The sequence below is a fragment of the Cygnus olor genome, chromosome 1 (genome assembly GCF_009769625.2).
Source record: "Cygnus olor isolate bCygOlo1 chromosome 1, bCygOlo1.pri.v2, whole genome shotgun sequence".
Taxonomy (NCBI): Eukaryota; Metazoa; Chordata; class Aves; order Anseriformes; family Anatidae; genus Cygnus; species Cygnus olor.
In genome coordinates, this window is record NC_049169.1 from 45,490,860 (window position 1) to 45,504,527 (window position 13,668).

The 13,668-nt window shown below is 37.1% G+C and overlaps 1 protein-coding gene across 6 annotated transcripts in view; it reads right to left on the reverse strand.

Moving 5' to 3' along the window:
- Positions 1–13,668, reverse strand: part of ANO4 (anoctamin 4) — a 191,522-nt gene that overhangs the window by 57,181 nt on the left and 120,673 nt on the right. For 5 of the 6 annotated variants that reach the window (XM_040556216.1, XM_040556239.1, XM_040556231.1 and 2 more), the window contains 2 exons: positions 11,372–11,416; positions 6,669–6,800 (listed from right to left, as the gene is read on the reverse strand). In XM_040556216.1, coding sequence (XP_040412150.1) covers positions 6,669–6,800; positions 11,372–11,416 — 177 coding nt within the window. Of the gene's footprint in view, positions 1–6,668; positions 6,801–11,371; positions 11,479–13,668 lie in introns of all 6 variants that reach the window. The other variant, XM_040556245.1, reaches the window with a different exon arrangement.

Genomic DNA, 13,668 nt, shown 5'->3' on the forward strand with positions numbered 1-13,668 from the left:
AGGAGAATCCCAATGAAGATAATGAGAGCACTTCTGGCAGTAAAGGTTCCAGAGCTTATCCTTAATTAAAGTGCCTTTTAAAAATGTTGTTGTGGAAATATTGCTCTTAAATTCCTATTGTAAGCGACATGATGAGTCACTGAAGGTTAATTGCTTTGAAATTATATTTGTAGCTTTCTTAATTAGACTCTGAACTGGAGATTTCAAACTGTCTTTCCATGGATAAAGCAAAGCAAAGCCAACCATCATCTAGAGAAGGCCCTCAAATGAATGTGAATTCAACAAACTGCCAATGAATTCCTGTTCTTACATTCTCCTTGTTCATTTTGCAGATTGTACAAATCCATTGGGGGTAAAATTAAGTCTTGAATATGTGTCTAATAATTTGAAAAATCTGTGCTTACTCTTCAGTTTATATTGGAGAAGCAAAAGGCTTGAAAATGCTATTTTCTGCTGTACTGGTGAGATATACATGCTGAAAGCTGAACACCCATGGTCTGGTTACAAAACTACAATTGAGCATGGGTGCATACCCAATGCGTATCTTTGCTCCATGCTATCCCCAGACACTGAAAAGTTTAATGTCTGACACTCACCATATTAAAATGTATGATCTAAGCAAATCTGGTGCTGGAAGCACTACACACTAGAAGCACAGATGCTGTCTGAACTTAGGAATCACTACATGAGAAGCGTATTCCTCTGTACAGAAAAGAATGCCCACCTCTCTGCACTGCTAGGTAAAACACTGGAGCTAGCTAGCTGTTGTTGGCTGAGGCAATGGCAGGTCATTACCTCATTTGACAACAGAGAAAGAAAGTCATCAGCAACAAGATGAGGCTGCAGTATCGCAGTGAGAATATTACCACACATCCCTATAGTTTATTTGTTTGAAAATGGGTGTATGATGATTACTTGCTGTTTATTTTCATTTTGCGTGACTTACAAGGCTGTGAGAGACTTTTTTGTTTATCCAAAATAAAATGTTTATTAGTGGTTATCAGTGATTTTTCCCATCATGTGCCTAAACCAGGACCACTTTTCTCTTTGGGATGAAGAATGTATTAGTGGCTTTGTCTGTCTCAGATCTGGCACATCACAGCCTCAAAACTGCTAAAAGAAAATAGAGCCTTGAAAGTGCTGAACCTCTCCTCCACCTTCCTCTCCCAAATCACCCTGCTCCCTAAATCACTTCTTAATTTAAATTAGTTCACTCAGGAATATTAAACAGAGATAGAATGAGCTTTATTTATTTAATTTTTAGTAAAATTAATCTTAAAATTTATTTTAAAAATTAAATAGTTTTTAAATTTATTTAAATTTAGCCTTGTTTTATTCAGTTTGCTAGGCAATTAAAACTTTCAGAATCAAAGAGAATTTAAGAAACCCATTGCAAGGTGCTTACAGGTTTGGTCAGGCAAAGATTTGTTTAGGAGCATGAATCTTACAGATATATGATCCCCTGCTTATAAGAAGCCATTTGCAAATGTGTAGTTATTACACCGTAGATGTGTACAAACACAAGAATGACCATCCTGGTTTAAACCATGTAAGTGTCCATGCAGTCCCTTCCTGACCCGTCCATGATCTCTGTGTGAAGCAGCTTGGTGGGACATAGTCACAGGTCATCTTGGTGAGGACAGCATTTATCAGAGCCAATCTGAGCATCAGAAAAAATGTAAAATGTAACTCCACCCTGACAGACAGATATCTTGGAAATCTGAGAAAAATACAGGACAATATGTACAAGGGGATTTGGTACAAATGAAAACAACCGCATTAATCTCTGGTATATATTTTAATTTTACTTTTTAATTGATTTTTAATTAATACAGGTACTTTCCCAGTCTCCAAATTGTGTAAAGTATTTATCTATTTTTCAATGAAGTAATAAATATTTATTTAAAGAGGCTTATTCAATTATATATTATATTAATATTTAACCAGAGGGTTTATCACCTTTGGAATAAAAAAAAAAAAAAAAAGTAAAATTGCTCCTGATAAAGTCTGAAATCTCTAAGCAGCAATTAAAAGCATTTTCCTAGCTACTATACAACTATCAAAGTAATTGCAGATAATTACCACTGTTACTATTCCCAGCTGACTAGCAGCTCACTACATAAAATAACTAAGATGTAGTAGAAAAATAACTAATTGTCAAAATGTCTGAGGGAAAACATTTTTTAGATATTGTGAACTGTGCATTCTTGTAACTGATAATTTTCAGAAGAAATGGTTTGGCATAAAAAAAAACCCTTCCCTAGCTGTGGCTGAAGAAGAGAGATACTGCTTAGAAGACTATCTTGCAAATTATGATTTTGTATTCCACAAAATTCCAACAAAATGCTTGCCTCAGCCAGACAGAGCTTCTTTCCTCCAAAAAGAAAAGATTTCCTATTGCTTAGGAAATACGATGAATTTTGGTCTTCTCTTGTACTGACAATTCTACGATATACCCTATAAGGTATACTAATAATCTCTTTAAAAGGAAACCTGAACCCATGCTGCAAAAATTATAGGCACATCTTACAAATATGATTCTTACAGTTTTCTTTGCCAGTTTTGGAGGTATTACAGAGGGTTTGCTATGTCTCTGAAAACACATCTAAATTTTTTTTTTCAAGTTAGCCTTTTTCCATCTGAATGGGAACGAAATACTCAAGAAGGAACAAGGCTAGAAAACAACCTTTAAAGTTGCTCACTGTACTTCAGTACCTCAAAAGTATTAATTCTTATTGAAACAAGGCCAAATCAGGCCTTGTTGTTTTATTTTTATTTTTATTTTTATTTTTATTTTTATTTTTATTTTTACTGTTTTCCTTCCCTGGAGGAAACTTGTCATTCCATGCTTTTAACAGTGACTATCACAAATGAAGACTGTACTCATACCATGTTTCAAGCATCATCTGTGTCAGACCAGAGACCTGGATATGAAAACTGTGTCTAGATCTAAAAAAGTATAAACGTTCTATTTTTTTGCTGAGATGAAAAACATCTGAGACTGTGAAGAAAGGAAGAAATTAGGAATTCAAGACAAACATCAAATATGAACAAGCTCACGTGAATATTTAAGGAATGATACCTTAGAAAATTGAAAGCACATAAGACAAGGTTAGAAGGAAGAACTCTGCAACCTCCAGCTATAGTATGTGGCGAAACCTACAGTGAGGACATGGACATCTTGTCAGCAAACTCAGGATATGCAGATTTATACTTCCAGGACAGTAGCATTTGTGAATGTTTTACTATGTGATTATTAAGAGTTCAGAATGTCTTGGACAAACATTGTTTAATGATAACACAGAATTCCTAGACATATTCAACTGGCAAAAGAACATAGCTTGCTCTTGAGAAATACTTGTACAATAGCCAGCAAAATCCTCCTTAGTGTAATTAAAAGACTGATCATATATTTTAAGCTCCTGTACATATTTCTTAAAGAAAGGTTTAATATACTTTTCACTTAGGATTCCAGATTTGCAAGAGAATTTCATCTTTTTTACTATAAACTTAAAACTGAAAATCTGTATGCAAGATATGATAAAAAGGAAAAGCAGACACTAATGACATTATTTAGCTACAACCTTAACACAATGCACAAGACTTGCATTTATTCTCCATTTTCTGAGGACTTAAAGAACTTCAAAAAATGGCCCTGCATTGGCTGAAAGGTCTTAAACCTGAGGTCAGCCAGCTGAGCATCTGTATGGTATTGGGATCCACCATGTCCTCTGCATGTTCTGTGTGAATCAGTTTTGGGACATGTGTGACAGAAACAGAAGCAGAGCTGTATCTAAAAGCCCAAGTGTAAGGAAGAGACTGTCACTGATACTCTAGACTACAGGATAATGTACCTGCAGAAGAGAATGTGAATTCCACATGTCATTGCCCATGACAATAATGTAGGCCCCGTTATAATGCTAGGAGATAATTTAGTTGTAATGGCAGTATGGTGTGGTAACAGCACTCTAGCAAAACTTTAACTACACCAAATATGAAAATGCATAGACTTTTCCTATCATCAACAAACTGTAAGCTAAATTATCATAACTTTATTGCAGATAGCAATTTTCATTTCTCAAGAATTTCACTATGTATCTTCACATTCCTAAAAGAGCATTGTGGGTCTCTGGGATATAAATTTAAATAAAAGACCTGATGGGTTTCAAAAAATCGCATTAAATTCAATCAGCAGCTTTTTTTGTTATTAAAAAGCAAGTGAAAGTTTATGTAACACATCAGTGACAACTGATAACTGAAGCTTCAATTTAATACGGAGGCATGACGTTTATCAACTTTGGAGGGTTTCTGTTACTCTTCTCAGTAGGGGACAATTAACAGTGCAGTCTTTGTGAAGGTTACAATACATAACAGTGGGTAGATGTGAAAGAGAAATTATTTTCTTACTGATCAAACCCCATCTGTCAAAACTGACCCAGACAAATGAAGGTGCCAGTCACTGTATTTGTTACATCAGTTAATATGTGTTGAGATACACATCAACATTAATACATAAACCAACAATTTCTACTTGTACTTTCCCCATGTTTGATGTTCTGGCTGGTTGTATACAGGTTTTTCAACAGAATGTTTATCTATATCTTGGAAGAAACAGAAATTTACGTAAAGTAAGCAGCAACTTATATAAAGTAAGTGAACCTCAACATAATACACTTTTGGACTGGTAACTGATGCTAATAAAATAATTCTAAGAAGAATTCTAAAATCATTTTATATCTACATTTCCAAATATTAGATACTCACACTCTACCACCAAAGATTAGAAGTATATACCAAAGATGTTCCTGAAATGCTCTGCTTACCAACGTCCCCTGAAATTCTTGGAACAATTAAAAAGCTTGCATGCAATTCACTTGACAAATATTGAACAAGTCATTAGACTTCAAAATTCTAGTGAAGAATAATAAGACAGATACAGGCAACAGGCTGGAGCATAAGGGGAGTACAAGAAACCTGCCAGAGCCAGCACCTCTGGGGGGCAGGAGGGCAGCTCAGCCAGCATTATATCAGTCCCCACACAGCAGGAATGGTAGACTAAACAGAAAGCAAACCGAAAATATCAGACCTGCTGTGGGGTAGAGCTTTAAAGTCTGTAATGATATAAAAGAAGCGCCAAACAACAGCGGGAATGCTAATGACCAGCATTTACTAAAAAGCTTGCTAGTTTACCAATTCAAATATAAGCAAGGCAGAACAATTTTTTTATATTGTTTATATATTGTTATATTGTTTATAAAAAATACTCTGGTTCATATATGCCAATTCTCCTTCCAGCCACACACATACACACAAAGTCACATGCCATAATTTTAAGGACAGTTAACAGTTAATATTAATAAAAACATAAGTCCAGACATCTTTTTTTTTTTTTTTTTAAATTACCACTGGTCTGCACATACTCTTCCTATTGCAGGGCGAAATAACTGAAACATCTTTTTGCTTAAATCTCAGAAGGCTCTCTAGCCTGAATCCAATGTCTATTCAGGGCACAGACGTTTAGTGGAGATAACTCTGGCTGGTGACTGGTGCTAAGAGCACACTTCTACTGAAATTTCCCTGGAGATTTGCACCTGTTTTTGTTTTTCTGCTGTATTTGAAAAGACACTACTTGCAGCAGAGGACATCTATTTTATTCACTCCTATTGCAGTAAATAAATCCACTCCCTGAAAAACTGTTCATTCAAAGTGAGGCATTTGAATGAAATGTTTATTCAAAGAGCAGTAACTATACTTGTCTTCTCCCTAAATAAAATCACATATTTCATATTTTTAGTCTTTGATCTGCCTGTGACTCATTCCACATCACATGAGTTTTCTGTTAGTACCTTGGTCACTGCTGCCTATTCTTTGTGATCTTGTTTTGAGGTAGTCAGTGATTGCTCCCAATATCACAGGCCCAGTAACTAATCATAAGACACACTCTTTCTCCAAAGTTTGCCAGCCTTAAAAATTCAACATGGGATCTGAAAACAATGCTAAGCCTTTTTCTGTTTTGCATTTTGCAAGAGAGTAAAGGCTTCTACTAGTCAAATGATTTCTTTTGTAACATTGGTGCAATACTGATACCACTGGTATTCTTGGACAAGGGCAACTGATAGACCTTAACACTGGCATTATGCCAGCAGCATTGCTTCTGTTGAAGTAAAAGGCAGAGAAATTCAAACAAAACAACACTGTCCTCCTTTTAGAGTTCTGTTTGTTTTACAGACATAACTAGGAATGAAATGCAGTATCAGTTTATTTTGACCATCACTGTTAGAAGGACTAATATTGACTATATAAAAGACAGAAATGCTGAATAAGTTTTAATCACATCTTAAATACACAAAGAAAAACTGTAGTTCTGACCCAAGAGAGAATTAGCCAGTTGACTACTTTAAGTATATAACTGAAATTCCAGTGAATCAAAAGGAACTTTTCCATTGATTTCTTTTAGCTTTGAGCTGGACCTTTAATTACTAGAAATGTAGGCAGACTTTATGCTCTCTCAAGACTCTCTCCCTTTGTGTGACAAAGAACTAATCTGAAGACACTAACTAGTCTTTAAGACGTGAACTAAGAAATTGATTTTTTCCAAGGTGAATCCAGAAGGAAAAAAATTAATTTTGTAATAAAGTTATGATGCTATGATATAATAAAGTACTCACTGATGGATCCTTTGTTGGCTGAATGGTGCAGTATAGCAGTCATTCTCCTCCAGATCCGGCAGTGTCTCCTTATCCAGTTTCATTGGCTTTCTAGGTAACCATCCTCGAAACCTGCTTATTTGTTTCTCGATCCTGCAGAACATGAAAAGTGTGAGCATTTGAGACAGTGAATGAGATATATCTTACTTTTTCATTACACTGCAGAACTCTTACAAAGAACATCTGTTGGCAAACTGGACCACTTAATATTTACAACTACATAAGAAGCAATGTCTGACATTTTTGAGGCAGACTGAATTATACATGCTGAACTTGATTATTAATAACAAGCTTTTAGTGGAGAAACATCTTATTTTGTCTCAACAGAAAAGCAATGCCAATGTTACACACTCCTAAAAATCCATACTCATTAAGCTCTTGGCTACTCTCTAAACCTTTATTCTCAGCTTTTCAGTTACTTTAAATTTCAGGCTTAACTACACAGTAGACTTTGGACGTATAAACCTTAGAATAACCCAGATTGTGACAGAGAGCTTTGGAACCTAAACCCCAGCAAACTGCATCCTTCTTCTGCTCTCTACAGATTTGTACCTTGCAGCTGACGGTATACAAAATAGGATACTTTGTTCATTTGGTTTAACTGTGTCTTGCAATACTACTGCCTCCACAAAAACAAAATACTCAGTGTATAGATTAATAGGTGACAGCTGCAAAGATCCTTACATTTAGAAGGTGAAAGCAAACTAAGATTAAGTTGGAGAAAGTGTTGATTTAATCACAAGGGCACTTGTGCCAAGATGCGCACTGAAATTACTGTAAAGGGAAGAATTAGAGCTGACAGGAGAAGATAATCTAAAACAAATTCACATCCAAACTAAAACATTATAATGAAAAAACATAACAAAGATGAGATGGGTCTGTCAAAATGAAACCTACCCTCCCTCACACCTTCAGTTACTAACCAGTGATCTCTGCCTCCAAAAATCAGACAACAAATTATGGACATGCACGTTCTTCCTTGACTCCAAAAAACGCTGTAAGTCCTGCGCAGTCACTTTGAAGGAGGGTAATTCATATACACGCAACTGAATGTGTGGGACAGTGACATGAAATTATGATATAGTTCCAGTTAAAATACATATATTTCCTTTAATATTCAACCTTCTCCGCTCAGGTTATCTTCGATAGGAAAGCTAATGCTAATTTTTAAATATGGGCATTCAAAATTGTAACCACATGAGCTCTACCTGTTTTGGTACCATTTGTGTATTCCCTGTCTGTGAATAGCATGGGAGCAGGCACTCCAACTTACCATTGGGACTGTTCAGAAGAATGGCAATGTGTATGTAAGCATGACATAAGGCTTATACAAAATTTAATAAAAACTCTTAATGGGCGTTGTTCACACCAACCCAGCAGTTCAGAGTGCAGGTGGAGGTAGCTTGCAAGTGTGTGTGCCTGAATGCAGGTGAGACGTTGTCAGATCCCAGCACTGCAAAGGGTCAGACCTATTATAAGTCTCCACTTGTCCTTTCAAGACTGCCAGCCTTGAGCCAGTCTGTGTGGAGACTGATAAGAATGACAAGGGAAAAGTAAGTTATCTCCTGGGGAATTCCCTCTTTCTTGGCCTTCAGTTCTTCCTCTGTAAAGGTTACAAGCCCTGCATAACAATATGTTCAGCAGGCTTAGTGACCCTGGGTGTGGAAAAGGGAAGAGGAATCAGGGAATTTCTAAATATCCCGGTCCATGCTTATTTGTTGACTAAAATTGTTTGAATTCTCTAAGCTATTAACACCCTTGCTAATCTGCAATCCTTTCCCATTCACCCTGCAAGTCAATGTGCACATTTGAGATATGCATACTGCAGGTTTATCACAGTACATGCAGGCATGCACAGAGTGCTTTCCCCACTTGAGAAAACTACATTATTCATGTCAGCTTCTCATCGAGCATACCCAGAATTTGACTGGTTTGCCACTTGCAAGGTTCAGACTACTTGGCACGCTAAGGGAGCATGCTCCTTCCCTGCTGGCAACCAGGTCTGGAAAGGTTGCAAGGCTTTTCTGCAAAGCTTGCATCCTAGAGTACAGCAAAGCCATCCCTAGGAAAAAAAATGTATTTTTTTCCTTGGAAAAGAAAAATGACCAAACTTAAAATGCATCCAGGCCACTTCAACAGTGCCATGAGCAAGCAGTGCAGGCTTTGCATTCTACCCGAGCCGCTCTCTTAAGAAAAGAGGCACAGTTTAAAAAACATATTGTGCTTAATTGTTTCTTCAAGGCTAATCCAGGCCTCACTTTCCCTTACAGAGAAGCACCAGGTGCTAATATACTCAGCTGTATAGGGGGATGGTGTTTGGAAAGCAGAACAACCTACACAAGAGCAGTATAGCGCATGGAGTGAGGAGGCACTGTAGTCAGCCAGAATGAATGAGGAGAGTGGAAACATTTCCTACCTAAATTCTATTTTAAAATACTTGTTAGCCTCACATGCCCAAAATGCACTGTCTTAATTCACATGGTGTCTCAAAGACATGTCTGTTCCATTTCAGTCCTGACCTGGCCTCTGCTCTCCAGGTCTAGCCTTTACTCAGTATCCTCTTTGTGAAAACAGGTATTTTACTTAAATCACACAAAGGGTTTCTCAAATAATTTCAAAGAAACACTTTACTTGCTAGAAAGTAGGGTAGAGATAGAATATTTTTCTTTTTCTTTTTCTTTTTTATTTTATTTTTATTTCTATTTTTAATTTTTCTCCAAAAGAAAGAGGAAATTGGGAAAATAAAAACAATTTCTTTGAATTGAGATTGATTTTATTTTTCGCTCAACTTTGAAAGAGCTTTATGCATATTGTAGTGCTAGATATCGTCTTAGTCTATTTTTTAACCACAGCCCAGGTACAGTTCTAGATACTGTGTATGCACCTGATACCCATCCTTTCCTCTAGACTATACTAGGGGAGTTTTGTTATTTAAAACTTTAGGATCACTAGAATTTTTCAGAAAGAAAATTCAAGTGTGACTGACAAGTTGCAAGAGATTTGCTCTGGACTTTGCCCTGTAACAAAAGTCCTCTTTAAAATAAATTTTGCCTAAACGCCAATTTAATTTTAGCTTAGCGCAAAAAAATGGATCAAAGCTTCACTTGCTTCTGTTCTTCACTGAACTAAGGGTAGAGGAAATAGGCAGTTTTATTGAAGTTGTAAATCTGAATTTTACATAAATGAAAATAGAGCTGAATATGTTTTCCTTTTTTCCCACTTGAACTATTCAGTTATAGATTTTCTGCCTCAAGTAGCTATTCATAGACCTGAACATAAAAATTGAATTTAGTCAAGTGTTGTCATCACTCAGGAGCAAGAAAAAACACAAACCCACAGAAGAAGATTGCACTATTTCTGACTTCAAATCATATGCTGATTCACGAGAAAATGAACGTAAGGCAAAATTTCATATGCCACATATAAATGTTAAAATCTTTACCTACTCCTTCCTTTTAATCTATTGCTGTAGTGAAAGCAGCCATGTCTTAACTAAAATCACGACAAACTCTGAAATTGACAGGTGCTATGTATTCATCGTGAGGTGGGGATGGCAAGTGGGGGAACATTGACAAACTTCAGAAGAACAGCATGTGTTTCTTAGCTCTCATAAAGAGCCCATTTGGTGTTTGCTGCATGAGCATATTAAAAAGCATTTCATATATTAAATCCCATCACACTATGCTGGTGACTTGAGAGTACCAACACTGATCTCACATTATGGTATATGCTTTTTTACACTGGCAGAGTGATAATACATCATTTATTTTCCCATGGATGTTCATTTAGTGATATTATCTGCAGAGTGATACAGCTGTTTACTCCAATACGCAGATTTTTCAAATCTAATTCTTCTCTCTCAGAAGTTCAGGGGAGTTTTTCCACTGACTTAAGAGTGAGACAGTAAATCGAACATTAGAGCCTTTTGAAAACTGCATCAACAGCACTGTGGCATTAAATGCCAATGTATGAGCTGGTCTTTGCAAAGCTTTTGTATATATTTTAGTCTTTTTGGAGACATTTTCATTTAATTGTCTGAGATATCGAAAATGCAAACTGTGGCACTGGAAGTTTTTTATTCCATAAAGTCAGGCACAAACCACATCAAACCCAACCTTAAGATATTTAATAATTGAGTGAAAGAACTTCAAAGATTCTTCAAAAGTACTCATCTCTCAAGCTCACACCAGAGATGAATTTGGTTCATTACCTTCCTATCTACCAACAAAGTACTAAGCATCCCCACAGAGGAAGCAATAAATAAATAATGCCATCACTGTAAGAAGTAGGCAAGGTGTATGGAAATGCAAAAAAAGCAGTACCTGTGGTATTTTAACCCTTAGAAACTCCCTAATGAGCTATGTGAAAAGATAGTGTTTGCACTAACTCACTTATTCTTCCTTAAAAAAAAAGACTCCATCAGCTGGAAAACATATCCTTATTCCTAAAAAAGGCAACACTGGTAAAATGAATTTCACATAGCAAATGCCTTAAAAATATAACTGCTGTATTTGTTTTTGCATATGTCCTAGTGTGTGATCACTCCCTCCAACCTTCCTACAAATGCAGCTAATAACCTTTTACTTCCAGCTTGACCTTCACAATTATTTTAGTTATCAGGTTCAAATTAACATAAGCTGAACTAACATAAGAACTGTACTCACCTATTCATGAACTTGTATCGGCGGTGCAGGTAATAGATTTTTCTCCTGGAAGAACAGCAAAAATGAAGCCAGTCGAGAAGAAAACCCATCGTCAGTTACAGTATGAACTAGCAAGGAAGGAAAGGAGATTGAAGACAGAAGCCTGTAAGAGGTGGAGGAAGAGACTAAAAGAGAGATTAACAGAACTGTCACAGGAAAGCCACACAGACTCTGGTGGCACTTGAATTGCAAGAAGGTCATCGTTTTCGTACTGTCTTCTCTTTTTCTGCTACTTGTCATGTGTGAAAGACAGGGACCCAAAGATGTTTCTATTTCCAAGACATCCATAAACAGTTGCAGGAATTTTATAGGACCAATACTAATATGGATAAATTATCCTCTATGCATCTCATATCCACTAGTGAATTACTAAAACTGCATTTGATAAAATGCAAGGGAAATCATTTAGAAAAGCCAGGGAAGTAGTGCCTGATGTTGCAATATGCCAATAACACATGTAGTGACAACCAGGACCAGTGTTTGCTGCTGGAAACATCCCCAGAAACAGAATATAGGCTACACAAACAAATTAGTATGTACTCAGCACCCACCCTAGGACACAGCCGCCCCCTCTGCCCCTCAAACAGGCATTGCTGATTTTTGTTGTCAGTGCAATAAGCTGTGTGGGAGTGCCTGTGGGGAGCCAGTGAGCAGACAAGGGTGCACAAGCAGATGCATGCTGACCACATTCTCTTGGCTGGCTTTCCGATGGGCCCTGTAGGGCTCACATCACCCAGGGCAGGTGGAGTGGCCCCAAGCCATTCTGTGTAGATCCAGAATGGGCTGTCCACCTCCTGTCCCGCTCTGCTGCTCTTGCTCTCTTCTTATGTGCCTATAGCACCACAGCTGTCAGGATTTGACCCATCACCTTCAGCAGAGATCACATCGTGATGAGAGGTAAGAAAATCTGAGGGCTTTAGATGTGGCTTTGGGACTAATACTCCTTACAGCAAGATTCGTGTGCCTGCCTGAATGTCAGTATCTTCCTCTGACTTTCCTCTAACCACTGGAGGTTATTGCTAAATCAAGGTGGTGTATTCTGAGAGGTGCCATCATGTAACACTGAACTGTATCATTTCTGGAAAAGGAAGGGCCACGCCACACATTTCATTCTGAATATTTGTGAATATTAAATACAGTGTAGTAACGCTGCTGGTGCCTTGGAAGCAATCATGGTTGAGAGCATTCTAGAATAAGACAACCCCGATGCTCTATAAACTATAGAAAAAAAAGTGGTTAGTTTCCATGTTAATTTTCAGAACTTAGATTTAACACACAATATTTTGACATTATTGTTGTTACTAGTGCCCATATTGTGCTGATGAAGTGAAAATTTGAAGAGAAATTCACGCTGGTCAGCATCCTTTGGTCAAATCCTCCATAAGATAGTGCTGTATCTCTTGCCCTACTCAGCAGGAGCAGAGATGAGTCAAAGATAAGTGTTACTGAAGATGACATCCACTCCTGATTTGCTTCAAATATTCAGAGGTATCCATCGCTTAGGGACCCCTGCTTTGAAACAGCAAGTTTTTTATTCAGTGATGTGTGGACCTTGGACAATTTCAACCTAAACTTACTGGGAGCTGTAAGCAATCAGCAACCCTTAAAACAAGGGTCAGACAAGGGTGTCTGGAAACAGGCAGTCTAGAATAGTGAACATTTTTAAAAACGCTGATTCTTGTTTTTAAATGGTAAACAACATTGTCGCCCTTAAAATAAAAATTAAGAGCCTGCCTGTCAGACAAAAAAAAAAAAAAAATCACCACAATATCCTCTTAGCAACACCGTGGATAAGAAAAGAATGAAGCTGTGGACATGAAGCACATCTTTCTGTATGGCACCTGATTTGCTATCTGCTGAGAACTAGATCTCAAAGCAGGGACTTCAGATCAGGAAAGAACAAGCTGATCACAGTGACTAAAATCTGAGTTCCTGGTGTACTTCTTAATCATAGGACCTTATCCTTCTACTGGGCCAGGTTCATCTCAAGGAATGCCGGGGAATATAAAGGAGGTACACTTTTGACCCAGTCCATCTTTTCTGTGCCTAGAACACTTTTTTTAAAAGAATATGAATGTTTTGTAATGATCCGTGATAGTGTTTATGTTTTTCTCTAGCACTAGAAGCCCAGATAAGAACAATTGAAGATTTGCTGTGTAAATGAAAACAAAACAAAACTAAACTAAACATACAGACATAGAAAATAAGCCTGCAATTTTGTCCTTAATTCATATCCATTTTTCCTAGGAAGTTCTGTA